Genomic DNA, 19994 nt, shown 5'->3' on the forward strand with positions numbered 1-19994 from the left:
GCGCGAGTGGCTTCGATTTCGGTCTGGGTTGGGGATGTTTGTGGGGGTGGGCATGGTGACTCGCGGAGCGCAGATGCGGTGGGGGAGGGGAGAGAGCGGTAATTCCCAGGGCTGCAGGGGTGAGTGAACTGGGTGGGGCAGCGGTTTGCGCTGTCGGAACGGAAGGGAGGCAGGAAACCGCGAGTGGAGAAAGGGCCCCCAGAAGTCAGCTGGGTGTCCGGAGCCCCGGCTGGGGGGAATGGGCGGTGGCCGCGGATCTTCCTCGCAGGGGCGTGACCCGTGGGCGGGGACTTCGTCTCGGGGCGGACAGGATCCCGGAATGATAGGGGGAGGGGTCAGGTCGGCTCTGCCCTCTTAAAACGCACGGTGGGCGCGGCCGGACGTGGACCTGCCCCTTCAAGGCCCCGGCGTCGCGCGTGCGCAGTGGACCACAGAGCCGCCATGCCGGAGCCTCGCGGGTCATCGCCGCTGCGGGTGAACGCGGCGTTTGCCGCGAGGTACAGTCGCTACCGGGAGCGCGAGGAGCTGCAGCGGCGTGAGTGCGGGGCGCTTGCGCGCGGAGCGCCGGCGCGTGTAGGGCCGTCGGGCTGTGTGTGTGTGTGTGTGGGGGGGGTGTTGGGGAGTGTTGATCTGGTCCACAGGGACTGACCTGCGGAGATCCGGTCTGTGCCCTGCAGTGAAGGATCGCTACGGGGACCGGGACAGCGGCGGCGACTCTAGCTCCGAGTCCGACTCCAGCGACGAGCTCGTGGTGAGCCTCCAGCTTCCATCCCAGTCGTGCAGGAGGCGTACAACCCCTACCACACCCGGATTCGTCGCCGATGTGTTAGGATGTGCTAGGGCCGTCCAATCCCCCACCGTATCCGGACCCCACCCACCCCCAATTCCATGAGGGGCAGACAGCTCCCTCCCCATCCCCAGGTGGTGCCCAACTACCCTCTACCCTTCCTCCCCAACATGGATCCACCTGCCTACCCTGGTGTGTGGGGCGCCACCCTCCTATCTCCTAGGATCCCCCTTCTGGTCCTCACCCCCAAGAGTCTCCTCTGTTTCTCAGTGTCCGACTCTGTTCACTAAGTGGGGCACCCCTCTGCCCCGTGGGGCACCCAGCTTCTCCCCACATCAGCCCCGATCTTCTTCCTGGCCTCACTGAGCCGCACCCCCCTCCCCACCACCGCCATGCGCCATCTCTGCCCACCTGCCCTGTTGTCAATCCCTCCTCTTTCCTAGGAAGTACCCTCCCATCTGCTGCTTACTGCTCCCATCACCAGCTCCCACCAGGACTCTCACCATTTCTCTTCTGAAGTCTGTCTTCTGCCCTTTTTCCTGCCTTAGGAATTCGACCCCCAGCAGGAGCGGGACTTCTACAGGACTCTCTCCTTGTTGAAGAAGAAGGACCCTTGCATTTATCAGAAGGATGCTACCTTCTACCAGAAAACAGGTCTTCATCACCTTATAAATGGTTGTGACTACTTAATGAATCACTTCAAGTCAAAAGTGCTTAGCAGAGCATTTTAGATTGCTAGCTGCTGTTAATGACGACAGCAGCTAACATTCAGCACTTACTATGTGTTAGGAGCTGTTCAAAGTGTAAATTAGTTGTTGAATGACCACAACCCCATGAGGTAGCAGCAGTTGCGGTGCCTGTTTTACACCTGGGAATCTGTGGGTTTGTTCAACCACTGTTTGACCCTGGCCCTGCCCTGTGGGATCCTCTACTGGGGAACGAAGGGGGTTGTGGGTGATGGCAGGTATTTTTGGGGGGCCCACAGCATCATCCTCGGAGAGTGAGGAGGAGTCAGCAGCTGCAGAGAAGCAGAAGAAGGTGCGGCCCATGTACCTGAAGGACTACGAGAGGAAGGTTATCTTGGAGAAAGAAGGGTGAGAAAAAATACTGACATGCCTGCCTTCCCAGGGCAGATGTACACACAGGGGCCTTAGGCGAAGCCCCCCCCAAATTTAGGAGGTCCCTAAGAGCAAGATCCTCAGTGATCCGTCCACACCTGTGTTGGTCCCCTAACTGCTTGTAACAGCTTCCCACCCCCTGGGACAGATGGGCCATGAAGAGTATATTCTGAAGCCCCCACCCCTCTCTGCACAGCAAATACGTCGACGAGGAGAACTCAGATGGGGAAGCCTCTGATCAGAGACGTCAGGTAGGTGGGGTAGAGGCCGGGCAGGGGGTGCTGCAGGGCCCGGGGCCAGGGCTGAAGCTCACGTCACTGTCTCTGCTGCAGCAAACTTTGTCCCAAAGTTACGTGGAGGAACAGAAACAGCTTAAGGAAAGGTGAGCCTGGGCTAGGTAAGGGGGCCAAGCGAGTAAGAGTTGAAGCTCGGGGGTTGGATGGATCTGGGTTCAGATCCCCCTCTGCCAGTTACCAGCTAGGTGACTTGTTCTCTTTGTGCTTTGGTTTTCTCATCTATCAGATAGGGTTAATAATCTCTCTCTGTCATAGCACCACTACGAGCCTGTCATGAGGTTAGCTCAGGGCTTAGTAAAAGGAGTTGTTCTGGGGCAGTGGGCGGGGTCCAGTCTGCCTGTCCTGAGGGGCATTGCCTTTTGTGGACAGCTTCCGGACGTTTATGGAGGACAGTGAGGATGAGGACAGCACTAGGGACAGCGGCTCCGGGTTGCTGCAGAAACGTGCTAAAACCAGGGAGGAGAAGGTGGGTGCTGGGACCAGACCGGGGCTGAGTGGGGGCTGGGGCTCGGGCAGACCCTTAGCGCTGGCCTTCCCTTAGGCCCAGGAGGAGGCTGACTATGTTGAGTGGCTGAAGGGGCAGAAGGAGATTGAGAACCCTGAGACCCTGCAAGAACTGGTGAGTTCTTATGCCCAGTCAGTGACAGACTGAACAGCCTGTTCCACCTCCTTTCCATCACCAGTCCACTGCCAACCATTGTCTGGAAACCAGCCCTCGAAGGGGTGGCCAAGAGCACATACTCTGATGCCCAGATTCCTGAGTCAACCCTAGTTGGGTGGGCCCATCTCTGGATCTGAGTTTCTACACCTATAAAATGGGGGTAATCCCACCTATTTCATAGGCTGGCTATGACGATTCAGTTACCTAAATCTCCTTAGTGCCCATGCCTGCCCTCTTTCCCTGCTCCCCCAGGGGCAGGGACGACGTGGCCTCACGCCCCAACCTGGGTCCTACATCCTCCACCCCTAGACCCACCTCAAGGACTATTGGAACAACCCTGAGCTGGACGCAGGGGAGCGATTCCTGCGGGATTATATCCTCAACAAACGCTACGAGGAGGAGGGAGATGAGGAGGAGGAGGAACGGTGAGCCCCCGTGTTTTCTCAGGGCCTGAGGGCCTGAAAAGAATTTCATGTGTAGATTTGTGAATAAGTAATTCATAAATACAGTTAAAAAACCAAAAAGTTCAAAAGGGTGGACAGCCCAAGCCATCTCCCTCCCAGTCTGATCCCGGCCCCTCCCCAGGGGTGTCCCACAGAGTCCTGGATCTTTAGTCCCCGTCCTAAGATAGGCCCAGCAAGTGCAAGCCAGAAGAACAAGAGCAACGTGAGTTCATTGTTTCACACAGATGGTAGCAGAGGAAGCCTCTTGAGGGAGAACTATGGAGTGTAGCCCCTAGAGTCAGGTGGTACTAGTTCAAATCTTGGCCCTGCTGTTGGATACCCATGCCTCAGTTTCCCTATCTGTAAAATGGGGATGCTAATTCCCTCCCCACACCACCCGCCAGTAGGGTTCTTGTGAGGATAAATGAGTTAATCCCTGTGAAGCATTTGGAACAATGTCTGATATACAGGAGTGCAGCAGTGGGCAGCCCCACCTAGCTTGGCTGACCCCCAGCCCTCCCCCAGCTCATCCCTCAGGACCCCTGGCCCCCTGGTACAGCTGGCCGTGGACGACTCTTCGGATGAGGGCGAGCTGTTTCTGAAGAAGCAGGAGGACTTTGAGCACAAGTACAACTTCCGCTTTGAGGAGCCGGACTCAGCCACGGTGCGTGGCCCAGGCTGGGGTGGGGGAGGACCTGGCACGTGAGGTCCAGGCCTGAGAACCTGGCAATTATCTCTGTTCTGGGCCCTTCTGCTGCCCACAGGTCAAGACCTACCCACGTAGCATCGCGTCCTCCGTGCGCCGCAAGGATGAGCGCAGGAAGGAGAAGAGGGAAGAGATACGGCAGCGAAAGAGCAGGGTGAGTATGGAGGTGCCAGGCTGAGGAGGGCCACCCCACCGGCCAGGAAAGCCCACGCCCGCCCTGTGCCCCCCACCTGCTGCCTGCAGGAGAAAGCTAAGAAACAGGAGGAGCTCAAACAGCTGAAAAACCTGAAGAGGAAGGAGATTCTGGCCAAGCTGGAGAAGCTGCGGCAGGTCACAGGCAACGAGACGCTGGGCTTAGAGGAGCAGGACCTTGAGGATGACTTCGACCCTGCCCAGCACGACCAGCTCATGCAGGTGCAGCCCCCACGCCCTGGCTCAGCTACACAGCGAGTTCTTGGGAATGGCTCTGGAATCGAGTATTGTTTCCAGACTGTGATCTCAGAGAAGTGGCTTGACCTCTCTGAGCCGGTCGTCCTGTCTGTAAAGTGGGTCTAAGCATAGCATCTACCTTGGGGCTGTGGTAAGCAGATTGGAGTGAACACACATAAAAGTTTAAGTGGTGAGTGCTTGAGGAACAGCAGGTTGTTGTGTCTCCTTTAAACTCATTTTTTGATCTGTTAACATTTATTGTTGTAGTTAGGGGAACACATCATCAGGCCATGAAAACCCAAGGTGATGAGGGCTGTGATGGAGAAGCAGTAGGGACAGTGGGAGCCCAAAAGAGGCGCCAGACCAAGCCTGGGAGGTTGGGGAAGGACACTGGAGGATGTGTAGACAGACGTTCCAGGTGAAAACTGGAATGGGTTGGTGCTGTGTAGGTGGGAGTTCAGCCTTCACTTTCTAGGAGCTTCTTGCTCTGAGCTTTGGTTTCTTAACAGAATAGTTCTTGCCTCTTGGGGTGGTTGTAAAAACGCAGGGAGATGCAGCTCAGGCTTGGGCATATAGTAGGTGCTTAATAAATGACTTGATTAGCAATGTCTGTCTGCTAGGCCCCCACTGGCTGCTGGGGGTCCAGCAGGGGCCCTGGCACAGCCTCAAAAGTGGCAAGAACTGGTGTAACATTCATTGAGCACCTACTGTTTCCCAAGCTCCATGTAGCACAGCAGTCCCTGCCCTTCCAGCACTCACAGCGACAGGCATGTAACTATACAGTTAAAACCAGGGGAGTGACGTGCAGGGAGAGGCGGCATCTTAGAGGAGTCCCCTGACTGGGCATTGTCGGGGTGATGGAGAAGGGGTGAAGACAGGCATGGGAGGAAAGGACAGGCAGCAAAGAGAAGAGCGGAGGCCTGAGTAGCAATTCGCCAGTCAGAGAGAGGATGTGTGCACCGGGCGGGGGAACCGTGGGGGCAAGGGCCTGCAGGGAGGGAAAGAACCGTGGGTCTGTGGAACCAGTGGTGGCCAGCATAGCAGAGGGTGGAGAGCAGAGGGCACGTGTGATAAGATGAGCCCAAGAAGGGTGGTGACTAAGTCCTGAGGATGCTGGGGAGCCCCAGAATGTGCAGAAGTAAAGCTGTCTGCGGAGGACATTGGCATTGTGGGGGGTGGGGCTGGGCCCAAAGGCCTTGCTGAGCTTCTCTGCCCCCCGACCCTGCAGAAATGCTTTGGGGACGAGTACTACGGCACCATGGAGGAAGAGAAGCCGCAATTTGAGAAAGAGGAAGGGCTTGAAGGTAAGAGCAGCGGGGCACTGGGTGATGGGGGGCACTGGGCCTAAAGCCTGAGGTCTTGCCCTGACCCCGCCTGACTGTCCTCTCTGGGACCAGATGACTGGAACTGGGACACGTGGGATGGGCCAGAGCAGGACAGTGCTTGGGGCCAGCAAGAGCTACACTGTGAGGACCCCGATTTCAACGTAGGTGCTACAGGCCAGGGAGGGGGTCTGAGGAGGGTCTCAGGGCCCCAAAGGCCCCAAGCGACTGACCTGACCTGCATGTCCCAACAGATGGATGCAGACTATGACCCCAGCCAGCCACGGAGGAAGAAGCGCGAGGCCCCCTCAACGGGCAAGAAGAAGCGCAAGTCACCTTTTGCCATAGCCGTGGGGCAGGAAAAGCCGGTGTTTGACCCTGGTGAGGCCTGAGTGGGTGGGCAGTGTGCAGGCAGGGCTCCACAGGGCCTGGCACACCCCAGCAGCCTGGCTGTCTCCCTGGGCAGGAGACAGGACGTTCGAGGATTACCTGGACGAGTATTACCGGCTGGACTATGAGGACATCATCGATGACCTGCCCTGTCGCTTCAAGTACCGCACCGTAGTGCCCTGCGACTTTGGGCTCAGCACTGAGGAGGTCGGGGCCCAGGGCAGGCGGGGGGAGCATCCAGCATGCAAAAGGGAGCATATCTCCATTACCCAGAGATGCTATGACACAGCCCATTTCCCCATTTTGAAAATGATAGTAACAGTAGCACTACTAATAATACTGATACTACCTGCTTCAAAGGGTTTCTGTGCAGTGAGGGCTTAAAACAGTGCCTTGCCCCCCCCCAGTAAATATTATTTCTAGTTGTATTATTGTGTATCAGTGTAAGGGTAGTGTGTAAGACTCAGGCTCTGAAGCCTGATGGTCTGGGTTCAAATCCTGGCTCGGCCGCTCCCCAGATGTGTGACCTGGGACAAGTGATTTAACCCTGTGCCTCAGTTTCCCCATCTGTAAAACGGGCGTAATAGCAGTCCCCACCTCATGGGTGTGGCCTTTTGAAGGGTGCCTGCCGGTCATGAGCGCCCACTGTACTTCAGCGATGGATGGCTGTGTTTGGCTGTTAATGGTCAGTAAAATTAGCTGACATTTATCACGCTTATACCATCTGCATTCACTCACTCAATCCTCCCGATGACCTTCCAGTAGGTTCTGAGGGGATACCCAACTCATAAACAAGGAAACGGAGGTCTGGAGGAAGCTGCTGGTTGAAGGCTGTCTGCCCGTGGGTTGGTGGCAGCCCTGAAGTTGGGAACCTGGGCCTCACCTATAATTAGCACACCTGGTCACTAGCACGGAGACCCCTGCCCTGTATGAGGCTGCTTGGACGGTGGTGCACGGGTGAACGTTCCAGGGCCCCTAGGCCTGAACTGGAATATGAAATTGGCTACTTCCTGGCCATGCGATCTGGGATGATGGTCCCCTCTCAGCCTCAGTTTCCCCATTTGATGCCCCCCACCAAAAAAAAATAAAGGCGCGGCTACCTCAGAAACCAGTTCTCCCCGCCATCACGATGGCCATACTAGCTGGTACTAGCACTCCCGTTTTGACCGATGGGGCACTCGAGGCTGAGAGGGTCAGGGGTCCCCAGGCTCATGTAGATGCCCCCCCACCCCGCCTTCTCATGCAGATCCTGGCAGCCGATGACAAGGAGCTGAACCGGTGGTGCTCCCTGAAGAAGACCTGCATGTACAGGTGATGGGACTGGGTGGGGCCAGGAGGAGGGGCTGGTGGGCACAAACACCTCCCAGATCGAGCAGCCAGACAGGCCTGTCTGCTGGGTGTCCTCAGGTCGGAGCAGGAAGAGCTGCAGGACAAGAGGACGTACAGCCAGAAAGCCCAGAACTCATGGAAGAAGAGGCAGATCTTCAAGTCACTCTGCTCAGAGGAGTGAGTGTCACCGGTAGGGGGAGGTGGGCTCAGGAGCCCCCAGGCCTGGAAACAAGGCTTCCCCACTGAGACCTAGGTTCAAATCTTGGTGGGGCCATAGCTGTATGACCTTGGGCAAGTCAATTCTCAGATTCCTCATCTATAAAATGGGGATAAAGGTGGCTCCCATCTTACTTGGTTGTCTGAGAACTAAATGAGTTAACTGGTGTAAAGTTACACAGAGTTAAAGCACAGTAAATGTCCTATAGGTGCTATTAACTATCGTTATCATGATCATTATTTCCCATTCTACAAAAGCTCCACAGTTGATTTTAAACTAAAATGGGTTCATTTATGGGACAGCTTAGTGGAGCCCAGGCACAAATACAAGAATTACCAGCATCCCAGTCACAGCATCACCACTGGCTTTGGTGTCAGACCTGGGTTTGAATCCCAGGCAGGCTCTTCCATCCTGTGTTGCTGCCTCTCTGAGCTTCATTTTTCTTCACCTGTACAATGGGGGGGGTGTGATTGGGAATGGTCTCATTGTGACTAGCTTGGGCTGAACCCTGTCTTTTCTCTCCCAGGATGGAGATGCCCACGGAAGCCACAGGGAAGCCACAGAGAGACAAAGCTGGCCCGCAGGAGCAGCTGCCAGTGCCTGATGGGGCCCATGGGAAACGGCTTCAACCTGAGAGCCCCCTAGCACAGGAAGAGGTGGCTCCTGTATCAGCCCCTGAGAAGCCAGCCCCCCCGAAGCGGAGGCGGGGCAAGAAGGCACGTCTCCTGGGTCCCACGGTGACACTTGGAGGGCATGAGTTCAGCCGCCAGAGACTGCAGGCTTTTGGCCTCAACCCCAAACGGCTGCACTTCCGCCAGCTGGGCCGGCAACGGAGGAAGCAGCGAGAGCCCAAGAGCAGCCCCTGAGCCTGGTGAGGGTGGGCAGGCAGGCAGGGCCCCCAGGGAGCCTCCCCTCAAATCAAGCCCCTGCAGTTACCCCCTTTCTGCTGACAAGGACATCCAGTCTGCTATATAAAACCTCACGGTTATCCATGGGCAAGGGAGTCTTCCCATCTTACAGATGTAGAACAGGCTGACTTCTTAACAAGTATCCCACTTTGAGACACACCCTGGAGCCGATCCCTCAAACACTGAGCCTGGCCACAGCCCACCACATTCAAGTCAAATAGCTTTATTAGCCCCCAGAGGCCACAGTCCCCCCACCTCCCAGCTCTTGGCAGGATGGGGGCTTTAGTACCAGTAAGGGATGCGGGCAGTCCAGTGCCAACTACAGTACTTGAATCAGGCCCTGAGTGGGTGCCCGGGAGCCTCCCTCCTTCCCTGTGAGGAGGGGCTGGCTGGTGGGGGGCAGGCCTATGGGCTCTGCCCCTTAGCTAAACAGCCCTAGCCCGGCCGTTTCCTGGACTGGTCTCAGCTTGCTGAGGTGAGGACGCCCCATCACCACCAGAGTTCACGCTCCCACACCCAGCATGATATAAATAAAAAAATAAAGTGTCGCATCTTCTCCCCCTTTCCCTCCTCTTATAAAAACACAAAGTCCTCAGAGCTTGGGCGTTTGGCCTTGAGGAGCCGCCCTGAGCGAGGCAGCCTAAGCGTTGGCTGTGAGAACTGGGAGCAGAGGTCATCCAGGCTGTGGTCCTGAGCGTGGCCCTCGGCCAGGGTGAACATGGGATACCTCTCTGTGGCTGAGGAAGAGCTGAGGACCTGGTGGGAGGGAGAGCATGGTGGCTCAGCCTCAAACATAACTATACCGTAATAACGCTAATAGTTATGTTTGTGAAGCATGCATGTGGACTCACCAGTTAGTCCCAATCTTCCCTTAGACCCAACCCTCTGGAGCAGTGACCCAGGCTAGCCAGCCAGCACCTTCCATCCTGACCACAGTGATTGGCTCAGTAATGAGAATGTGACCCAAGCCAACCAATGAATGGCAGCCCTGGGAGTTTTTGCTGCAGTTACTGAACAAGTAGGGCTCCCTTTCTACCGAGCTGGAAGGATAGCTGTCCAGAGGAGCTGGCAGCTGTCTCTGCCACTACAAGGATGAAGCTCAGATAGGACAGTAGAGCAAAGAGACAGCAAGGGGTCCCACTACCTGAGCCCCTGGATGTAGCTGTACCCTAAGACAGCAGTGCCCCCAAAGTTTGCAGTTACATGCCCCCCTTTTGGTCCAATTACAGCTGGGATTCTGAGGCTTGCAGGCAGGACAACCCTGACAGGAATAATCTGCCTTGGCATCCCCGTGGGCTTCAGAAATGGGGATTAGATCACTTTCCAGATTAGCACAGGGACTCAGAGCCCCAGGTCTGCTGGACTCCAGGCTTCTGTTCCTCTCCCCTAGTCCTGCCCTTTGCCCCCACCCTACACCTCTCTTGCTCACCCTGGTCAGCTCCGAGCAGAGTGTCTCAAACTCCTTCCTGTCTCCAGCATAGAACCCCACGGTACAGCTTGGGTCCATCTTGGCAAAGGCCATCTTGCGGGGTGACGTGCAATGGAAGGACTGGGGCAGATAGACAAGGGAGGCTCAGGGCACCCCAGCTCTCCCCATGCCCCTAACCCCAACCCAGGATCCCAGCTTACCTCCAGGGGGAAGTCGGCCTGGCTGATGTCCACGCTGGGCTGACAGTAGTGTGGGTCCAGGTAGAGTAGGAAGTCATCTGCGGGGGTGGGGGGGAGGTGTGAGTGGGGATGAGGAGGGGGAAGATAGGGTGGGACAGGGCGGGGCCTACCCTGGTAGCCGATGAAGTACAGCGAGTGTCGTGGCTTGCCCCCCATGATGCCCAGGCACAGCTCTGAACTCAGGAGCTCCTGCAGGGAGGACAGTGGGCAAAGGCTGAGGATTCTGGGCAGATGCTGTCAGGCAGTCACTCAACAAACGCTAAGCAAGCACCTACTGTGTGCCAGCCCCTGGGCCCTGGAGGGCAGCAGTGACCAAGATGGACAGAACCCCTGCCCTCATGGAGCTGACATTCCAGCATGGACAAGGAGCAAGATGAGTGAGTTATCTTGTGTGTCAGAAGTAGATAACACTGGGGAGAAAAACAAAGCAGACAACGGGGAACCAGTGTCCCAGGGATGGGACGCAGGAAAGGCCTCAGGTGACATTTGAGCAAATACCTGAAGGAGGTAAGAAACAGCCCCATGCATATCTAGGAAAAGTGCTCCAAACAGGGAATAGCAAGTGCAAAGTCCCTGAAGCAGGAGTGTTCTGAGAACAGCAAGGAGACCAGCATGGCTGGAACAGAATGAGTGTGGGGGACAGTGGGGAATATGAGGCCAACGAGGTGACGGGGGTAGATGTGCAGAAATTTGTGGGCTGTGGGGAGAGCTTTAGCTTTTATTCTGAAGGCAAACACTCTGGGATGTTCTCAGCCTCAGGGCCTTGGCCCTTGCTGTTTGCCTCATTTGCATCTTGGCTGGAGAGGGGCTTTCCTAGGCTATACAGCCACCTCCCATCTGCCCTTCCCTGTTAGAGTCCAAGTTGTAATGCTACAGCTGCCAATCGGTTTCATCACTTCTGTCATTCCCCCAACAGAATGTCTGCTCCTAGTGGGCAGGGATGTCTACCTGTTCTGTTCACCACTGTCTCCCCAGCACCCAGGACAGCGCATGGCACACAGCAGGTGTTCCACAGCTATTGAATTAACAGATGATGGGATTGACAGATGTATAAAGTGGCCCTAACCCTAACTGAAAATGTACAGAGGGCTCCCGGGTGGAGGCGACATGGAACCTATCTGCACCTACCTTCACGCAGGGCACATACACGGGGTTGAGTGTCTCGCCACCCAGCCGCACAGGCACCAGGATGACCACAGACTTCCACTCAGCTGTGGGGTCTGGCCTGGCCACCAGGCGTGCCACATCTGCCTTGTACACTGGAGGGACAGGAGAGAAGGTCACCTCGCCCACCCTTCAAGCCCAGAGTGGTGCCCTTAACCCCTGGAGGCCCAACCTCTCCCATGCAGGCAACACCGCTGCTCTCAGCAGAAAAGGACATCTTTCCAAAAAATTCCCTCAGACAATCCAGGTAACTCCAGGCAGCTGTGGACATCCCCATTTTAGAGACAAGGCAACCGAGGCCCTGGAATTTAGGCCAAAAGCATAAAGCCAAGAAGAGGCAGAGACCCTCCCCCTCAACCCCAGGCCTGACTCGTCCAGTAACTCAGCATCTTAGTTTGCCAAAATGGAAATGGTAGCACTGAGCCACCTGCCCCAAACTGAACGTCCTCGTGTGTGTCCCTCCTCCTCAAGGTCCACTGTCTGCTGGTCTCCATACTCCCGCCTCCTCCCTTGCTGCCTGCCTAAGCCCCTTTCCTGGTTGCAGAGACGTGGATTCAACCCTTTTGGGGCACTCTTTGAAAAGTGAATCTTGTCCCAGACACCGACAATTTTGCCTACAATTTTATAGGCTTTGTAGATTCCCAGATAACAATCCATACTCCCGTTGCCATCGAGTCGATTTTGACTCATAGCAACCCTACAGGATAGAGTAGAACTGCCCCACAGATCTCCAAGGCTGTGGTCTTCAGGGAAGTAGACTGCCACATCTTTCTCCATTGGGGTTGAAACTTCTGACCTTTCAGTCAGCAGCTGAATGCTTAACCACGGGGCCCCCAGGGCTTGCCTGAGGGAGAGTAGCAGAAATAGTAACCACAGCTGACACGTGCACTTACTATGTGATAAGCACTGCTCTAAGGGTTTTACTTGTATCATGGGCTTATTTAACCCTCAGGACAACCACATGAAGTGGTGGCACCCACTCTTCTGTCCATGTTAGATGTGTTGGTAGAGGAAGACTGAGTGGGACCTGGGAGAATGTGTCATCTACTCTATCACTCGGGGAGAAGCCCCTTAAGTCTCCTCTCCCGGGAAGCAGAGGGAAGAGACCCTCGACACACCCCACTGGGCAACCATGAATCCTTTCTGAGTGTCCCTCTGCCCTAGAATTTGTTTCAGCCTCTGAGGCAGCGACTGCGTCAGGGTGAGACCCCCAGGAGCCTGCTTCCCAGCCCCTTACCTGTGCAGTCCTGAGAAACATACACCATGAGGCGGGTGACCTCTGAGCAGCTCTCCACGGCTTTCCTGGGGGTGGGAGGGGAGGCCTGAGTTCCTGGGGGTACCCAGTCACTCCCGTGTTCCCTGCAGCAGCCCTCACCTGAGGATGTGTGCGACCAGCGATGGTCCGTACCAGTCACCCGCCTTCTTGCCTGAGCTCTGCCCGAGCTCCACCAGCCGGTGTAGACCAAAGGGGGCCCGGGGGTGGTCGGCAAACCAGGACACAATCTGCCGGTGCCAGTGCTCCTGCTCCAGCTCTGGGGTGCCCTGGGCCCAGCGTGGGGGCACCCGGCGGGCAGGGCCATGGTACCGGCTGGGAGAGGCCGACCCCAACAGCTCAGGGGGGCCCAGGCCCGGGCCCTCGGCCCATGTCCAGTCTGGTTGGAGTGGGGACACAGTCAAACAGTGCCAGGGTGTGTTGGGGGCACAGTTCCCATCTACTCACTTCTGGATCCCCATATTTAACTATAATTCTCACATTCCTGAAAACTGCCTTTATAAACACAACTCTCACTCCCTCCAAACTTTAGTCTGCACCCAATTCTAATGGGACTTCAAACCTGTAGTTCACCACCAATTCTAACACCCCTGACATGCGTAGTGGGCGCTGCACTCCTGGCGACCCCTCCCTCCCCTGGCACTGCTCACCTCTGGGCAGAAAGTGCAGGAGCAGGCCCTGTGCCAGCATCATCTGCCCGCTGCGTAACATGCACCCCCAGCCGCAGTCCGAGGTCAGGCAGCCCCCAGCGAGTGGCGGGAAGTCCCGACGGTACGTGAGCCACAGGCGGGACATGAAGTCCCGCTGGAAACGCTGGATGTCACCTATGAGAGCCAGCCTGTCAACTGCAGCCAGGGATACCCCTGGAGGCCTCCCCCAACTCTAGCCCCAGCCACCAGCTCACCCTCGCTCTCAAAGCAGTAGCGGTGGCCACAGAGGTAGATGCTGGAGATCTTGCTAAAGCTGGTCCGGCTTTTGACGGCCCAACCTGGGGAGACATGGGGCAGTGACCAGCGAGATGACACATTTGCTTGACAGACACGCAACGTAAGTTATGACAGCCACAGCGCGTCCATTCCCCTGTCTGGGATATGGAGACGATCCCAGTTTCTATCTCAGGGATGGCTCTGGGGAATCTGTGCAATATTCGTCTTAGGCAAAGGCCTGGCCCCTGGTAACAGCCACATGAGTGTCCGTTATTAATCCTAGATGAATTAAAGCCATTGGTTTTATTGTACCCATTTTACAGGGGGAAAAAAATGGAGGCACAAGGAAGCAAAGGAGCTTGCCCAAGGCCACAAGGGGAATCGGAGGTGACTTGAAAATACATTCCCTGTTTCGACTTGCCACAGATCCGCCCTGGGCTAGGCAGGGCGGGGCACCCACAGGTGACTCACGGGAGAAAAAATGATGTTATAACTGGCTGGATCTCCTGGACCCCCACCCATCCCTAAACCCGCTGTCTGGCTGAACCGTCGGCTTTCTCCCACCTCAGAGCCCAGCCCTCAGGCCGGGCCCGTCCAAAGCCTCCCCGACTCCCCCTCCTTACCGTACTTGACGTTGTTCCAGGCCGTCAGGAACTTCGCCTTAAACTTGTCCACCTCGTCCGGCTCCCCGGGGGCAGTCCCGGGCGAGCCAAGGGCGGAGGCGCTGGCTCCGGAGGGCCCCAGGCCGTTGGGGTCCGGGAGTCGGGGGCCCCGCGGCCTGCGGCCCTCGGGACGGCGCGCATCCTCCGGGCTCCTGCTCCGGTATTGCGCGGCGGCCGGAGACACCGAGTTCATGGACGCGCCGGGAGGGCGGACAGAGGCCCAGGTGGGGGCTGCGGCCGCCACTCCCACCCTGCCAGCCGCGCATCAGGGCTCCTCGCCGAGGCGGGGGCCACGGCAGGCGCTACACCGCCCGCGACCCGGCTGCCAGGTGCCCAGCCCCGGCCCGGGACGCTGTCTCTGTCGCCGCCATTTGAGCGGCCAAAACTCCCGGATGGAGGTGGGCGTGGCAAGGCACACGCCCCGCCCCGGCCCCCAGCGGGGGTCCCTTTCTCCCGGTCCGAGGTCGTCCGCTGGGGCGTAAGCCTCGGTGCTTTCCTGCGGCACCTCAGCGTCCCCCTTGCCGGTCCAGCCTTATCACTCCGCCCAGGCGTGCCGCCGGAGCCCCTGCGGGCCCCTATCTGAGGCCTCAGAGGCCGGAAGGCCCCGCCCCGGGCCCCACCCCTGAAACTGCGCCCGCCTGCGTGCTGAGACAGACTGACCAGGCGGGCCCGGGCTGGGTTTGCACCGGGCTGGGTTTGCACCTGCCTGCGTCGGCCCGGTGCAATACCAGGCGTCCCCGGCAGGGGTGCGCGCGGCTGGACCAGGGCGCCCCTCGCGGGCTAGCCACCCAGACAGCCCGTTTCGGTCGGGGTCCAAGTCCTGGTGGCGCCATTCTCAGCTGTGTGACCCTGGGAAAACCACGCTCCTCTGTGCCTCAGTTTTTTTGTTTTTTAATTTTTTTTTTGTGGTTGTACTTTAAGTGAAAGTTTCAAGTTAGTCTCATACAAAAATTTATACACACATTGTTATGTGACCCTAATTGCTCTCCCCATACTGTGACAACACACTCCTCCTTTCCACCCCTGATTTCCCGTGTCCATTCAACCAGCTCCTGACTCTCTCTGCCTTCTCATCTCACCTCTGGACAGGAGCAGACCATTTAGTCTCATGTATCTACTTGAGCTAAGAAGCACACTCGTCACGAGTATCAATTTATGTCCCATAGTCCCGTCTAATCTTTGTCTGAAAAGCTGTGTGCCTCAGTTTTCTCATGTGAAAAATGGGGCCCAAACACACACAGCAGCATGGATGAATCTCATAATTATGTCGAGGGAAAGAAGCCAGACAAAAAACAGCATATACTGTAACGGATCCATTTATATAAAACTCTGGAAACTGCACGAGGAAACTTGTGGGGGTGGTGGATATGTGTAGTATCTTGAATTGTGGTGGTTTACCGGATGTGAAAACTCATCCAATTGTACACTTTAAATGTGTGTGGTTTATTGTATGTCAATTATACCTCAACAAAGCTATAAAACATTTTAAATGCATCTAACTCATAGGGATGCCAGGAGGATAAGCTGAGTTCATGGGTGTAAAGCACTTAGGGTGGCATTTGAGGCACAGTTTGGCTGTTGTGGAGTACGCCCCGACTCCTGGCAACCCCATGTATTATAGAGTAGAACAGCTCCGTAGGGTTTTCTTCGCTGTGATCTTTGTGGAGGAATCTCTGTGTGGCGCGGGCAGTTAAGCTCTCGACTATGAGCCGAAAGGTTGGTGGTTTGAACACACCCAGAGGTGCCTCGGAAGACAGTCCTGGTGATCTGCTTCCAAAAGGTCACAGCCTTGAAAACCCTATGGAGTGGTCCTACTCTATACACATGGGGTCGCCATGAATCGGAACTGAAGACAATTAACAACAATAACACAGTCTTGACGGAAGCGGTTTGCCCAGGCCTTTCTTCCGAGGAGTGCTGGGTGGGTTTAAACCACCAGCCTTTAGGTCAGCGGCATATCGACAACTGCTTGCACCACCCAAGCTCCTTGAGACACGGTTACGGTTCACCAAAAGCTAACTATGACCTCATAGACCTGATGACTAAGTAAGGACACTGTGAAGAACAAGGAGGGTGGTCTCTTGTGGCCAGTCCACACACGGGCTCTGTCCGCAGCCTGCTGAAGGAAGTCGATGACGATCTGGATGAGGGTTTGGGTTGTGCAAAGGGTTAATACTTAGCAGCCAACCAAAAGGTTGGAGGTTCAATCCACCTAGAGGTGCCTCAGAAAAAAGGCCTGGCTATCCACTTCGGAAAAATCAGCCACTGAAGACTCAATGCATAGTTCTACTTTAACACACATGGGGTCGCCATGAGTTGGAATCAACTGGACAGCATCTGGTTTGGTTTTTGGTTTGGTGGGTTGTGAAGAAGTCACCAAAGGACAGAGAATGACGCTGGAAGCTCTACGAAGGCCCCATGCTCAATGGCTGGTCACCTCCCTGATTTTACCTTGCTCACTCCCAACCAGTCACATTGTTCTCCTTTCTCAAACTTACCAGGCACAGTCCTGCCTCAGGGTTTTTGCACTTGCCGTTTCCTCTGTCTGCCTAGAACAGACATTCAGATAGCCACATGACTCTCCCTCATATGTGGTCTGGCCTGCAGTTGGGGCTTCATGAACAACTTGCTAAATGGAAGGAGAACTTGGGAGGGCCCCCAGGACAGCTTCTGGGGCTCAAGGGGACACGGGACTCTGGAAGGCCTCAGTTGTGACTACATGGAGGAAAAGGTGCCAAAGGAAATCCACCCACGAACAAAATCTGGAGCAGCGCTGTCCACTGGGAACATAATGTGATATAATTTTCACTGTTCAAGTAGCCACATTCCAAAAAGTAAAAAGAAATAGGGGAAATTAATTGTAGTAATACATTTATTTAATCAATAAATCCAAAATATTATCATTTCAACACGTAATAAAAAATTAAGCTATTTTATCTTTTTTTTTATACCAAGTCTTCGAAATCCGGTGTGTATTTTATATTTACAACGCATCTGCATTCAGACAGCCATGCTTCAAGTGATCAGTAGTTATATGCAGCCAACGGCTAAAGTACTGGACAGTGCAGATAATATAACCACCACCCAGGTCAAGACATAACACATCCGGGTGCAGCTGGCCCTCCTCGGTCCCCTCCCTCCCCACCTGCAGACAACTTCAGCCTGGGCTGGATAGACCACTTTGAGCCTGCTGTGGGGCTGGAGGACTCTGGGGGCCGGCTTGTTAGCTTATCTCAGTCAGGACTGACTCAGCTCCTCCAACCTCTTCTTTCCCTCCTGCGATCCTCTCTCTTCCTCCTCCTCCTCCCGCAAGGTCCTACCCCTTTAAGCAAACTAGCCTCCAGGCACCCCCACCCCAGGAACTCTCAACCTAATCACCCCAGGCTCCTCTGATACAAAGTGCATGATCTAGAAAGTGCATGAGGAAACTGTGGGGGTGATAGATACTTACTATCGAATTGTAGTGGTTTCATGGGTGTGAAAACTCATCCAACCGCACCCTTTAAATGTGCACATATTTAAGTTGAGCTTAGTACTAGCCTCCACCTTGGATCCCAAATAATAATGATTGTCACAGTTCAGCCTTTTGTCCCCCCAGGTCTCAACTCATCCATCACCTGTTCAGAAAAGCCTGTCCTCACCTCCAGCTTGGCCAGGTTCCCTTTTTATGAGTCCTCAGACTTCTGCTGACCATAAATACAATAATTTCTAATCAACTGTGTCATGGCTAGTTAATCTCTCCCAGTGCCCCCCGTAAGAATATAAGCCCCATGAAGATAAGAGCTACCAGGTTTTCCAGAGCATCTATTGGTCACCTGCAGTGTGCCCACATCAAGGGCAGCAATGCCAGTGAGAGAAAACTAGCCTTCTCTGCCCTTATGCCCCTTGTGTTGGAACAGGATAGATGCAAATGTTTGTTGAGTGACTAAATGAATGATTATGGAAGTTAGGCATCCTCAGAGCCTTACTCAGCAGTTCTGGAGGGTCTCTACATCTAGCTTCCCCGGGGCTCCAGATCAATTCCTTCAGTTTTCCCACCTAGATTCTTCCCCTTGTCCCACTGGCTTTACCTGTCTTAACTCACATATCCCTCAGCACAGCCCTGTGAGGCAAGGACTATAATCACTCCCATTTTGCAGACAGGGAAAATAGAGGCTCAGTTCAGTAAAAGAATTTGTCCAAGGTCATACAGACAGTAAGTAAGACAGTGGCAATCCCTGCAGTCATCATGTGTTTAAAATTCAGAAAGCAATCCAATTAAAAAAAGAGCGAGAGATTTGAACAGAATCTTTGCAAAAGAAGATAAAAAGATGGCAAATAAGCACATGAAAAGGTGTTCAACATTATTATCCGCCAGGGAAACGCAAAATAATGTGACAAGCAGATGCCACCACCAACCCACTAGAATGTCTAGAATTAAAGACTGACCTTATCAAGTGTTGGTGAAGATGTGGAGGAACTGGAACATTTTAAATATGTGCAGGGATGAGTTACCCAATAAGCAAGGTATGCAGGGCTTACTTGTGCTTACTTACTAATCTGTAGTGCACAATTCCACCTGTTTTTCACCACATCTGTGAAACCCATGTGAAATTGTGCACTACAGATTAATAAGTAAACACAATTAAGCCCATGCGTACCTTGTTTACTGGTTAATCAGCCCCTGAATATGTGCAGCTTATTGCATGTTAATTATACTGCTATAAAGCTGAAAAAAATCAGTATGTTAGCATTAAGGCACAAACTCAAAATTGCACTTGAGCTGGTGGAATTCTAAAATGGTACAGCCATAGAATTATCATACACCTGTTGCCATCGAGTCAATTCGGACTCACAGTGGCCCTATAGAATAGAGTAGAACTGCCCCATAGGCTTTCCAAGGAGTGGCTGGTGGATTCCAACTGCTGACCTTTCGGTTAGCAGCCGTAGCTTGCCGTAGCTCTTAACCACTGCCTCAGGTCCAGCAATTTCACTCCTATGTATACACTCAAAAGAATTGAAAACAGGAAAGCAAACAGATACTTGCACATCATGTTCATTGTCACACTATTCCTAATAGTCAAAACATTGAAACAGCCTAAATGTCCATCTACAGATGAATGGGTAAATAAAATGTGGTATATTCATACAATGGAATATTATGCAGCTGTAAAGATAAACAAAGTTCTGATACATGCTACAACATGAATGAACCTTGAAAACATTATGCTGAGTGAAATAAACCCATCACAAAAGGACAAATATTGCATAATCCCATTCATATGAAATATCTAGAATAAACAAGTATACACCAAAACCAAACCTGTTGTCATAGAGTTGATTTCGACTCATAGTGACCCTAGAGGACAGAATAGAACTGTCCCATAGGGTTTCTAAGGCTGTAATCCTTATGGAAGCAGACGGCCACATCTTTCTCCTATGGAGCAGCTGGTGGGTTCAAACTGCTGAGCTGTGCAGCCGAGCACTTAACCACTGCGCTACCAGGGCTCCTCTGGCAAGTGTACAGAGATCAGAATTTACTAGTGGTTACCAGGGATGTGCGGGAGGGAGGGGGAAAAGAGGACTCAATGCTTAGGGGACCCTGAGCTTCTGTTAAGGGTAATGGTATAATTTTGGGAAAGAAAAAGGGTTTTGGTTCAACAACATGATAAACAAGTGTCACTGAATCGTACATGTGAAGAAATGGTAAATGTAT

General features: G+C 54.2%; 2 protein-coding genes across 5 annotated transcripts; one reads left to right on the top strand and one right to left on the bottom strand.

The window, feature by feature from the left end:
• The first annotated feature begins 429 nt into the window (after positions 1 to 429).
• Positions 430 to 8583, top strand: KRI1 (KRI1 homolog). Its single transcript, XM_004378348.3, has 19 exons — positions 430 to 535; positions 678 to 751; positions 1336 to 1441; positions 1773 to 1881; positions 2102 to 2156; positions 2238 to 2287; positions 2571 to 2667; positions 2743 to 2820; positions 3172 to 3287; positions 3831 to 3969; positions 4070 to 4165; positions 4255 to 4425; positions 5669 to 5744; positions 5838 to 5926; positions 6017 to 6143; positions 6229 to 6359; positions 7399 to 7463; positions 7560 to 7658; positions 8225 to 8583. Exons 1-19 carry the CDS (start codon positions 442 to 444, stop codon positions 8562 to 8564), a joined length of 2112 nt encoding a protein of 703 aa, XP_004378405.1. The 5' UTR covers positions 430 to 441; the 3' UTR covers positions 8565 to 8583.
• ATG4D (autophagy related 4D cysteine peptidase) lies at positions 7763 to 14853 on the bottom strand. 4 transcript variants are annotated; one of them, XM_023733201.1, is made up of 10 exons: positions 14261 to 14853; positions 13616 to 13699; positions 13362 to 13535; positions 12814 to 13090; positions 12676 to 12740; positions 11403 to 11533; positions 10385 to 10463; positions 10236 to 10312; positions 10036 to 10155; positions 7763 to 8146 (listed from the first exon to the last, which is right to left on the bottom strand). In XM_023733201.1, exons 1-10 carry the CDS (start codon positions 14490 to 14492, stop codon positions 8072 to 8074), a joined length of 1314 nt encoding a protein of 437 aa, XP_023588969.1. In that variant the 5' UTR covers positions 14493 to 14853; the 3' UTR covers positions 7763 to 8071. The 4 variants fall into 4 exon arrangements, with proteins under 4 accessions (XP_023588969.1, XP_023588971.1, XP_004378406.1 ...); XM_004378349.3 differs by lacking the exon at positions 7763 to 8146 and adding an exon at positions 9094 to 9362; XM_023733203.1 differs by lacking the exon at positions 10385 to 10463 and having other exon boundaries at positions 8060 to 8146.
• Positions 14854 to 19994: the final 5141 nt, after the last annotated feature.

Source organism: Trichechus manatus, unplaced genomic scaffold, assembly GCF_000243295.1.
Source record: "Trichechus manatus latirostris isolate Lorelei unplaced genomic scaffold, TriManLat1.0 scaffold00057, whole genome shotgun sequence".
NCBI lineage: Eukaryota > Metazoa > Chordata > Mammalia > Sirenia > Trichechidae > Trichechus > Trichechus manatus.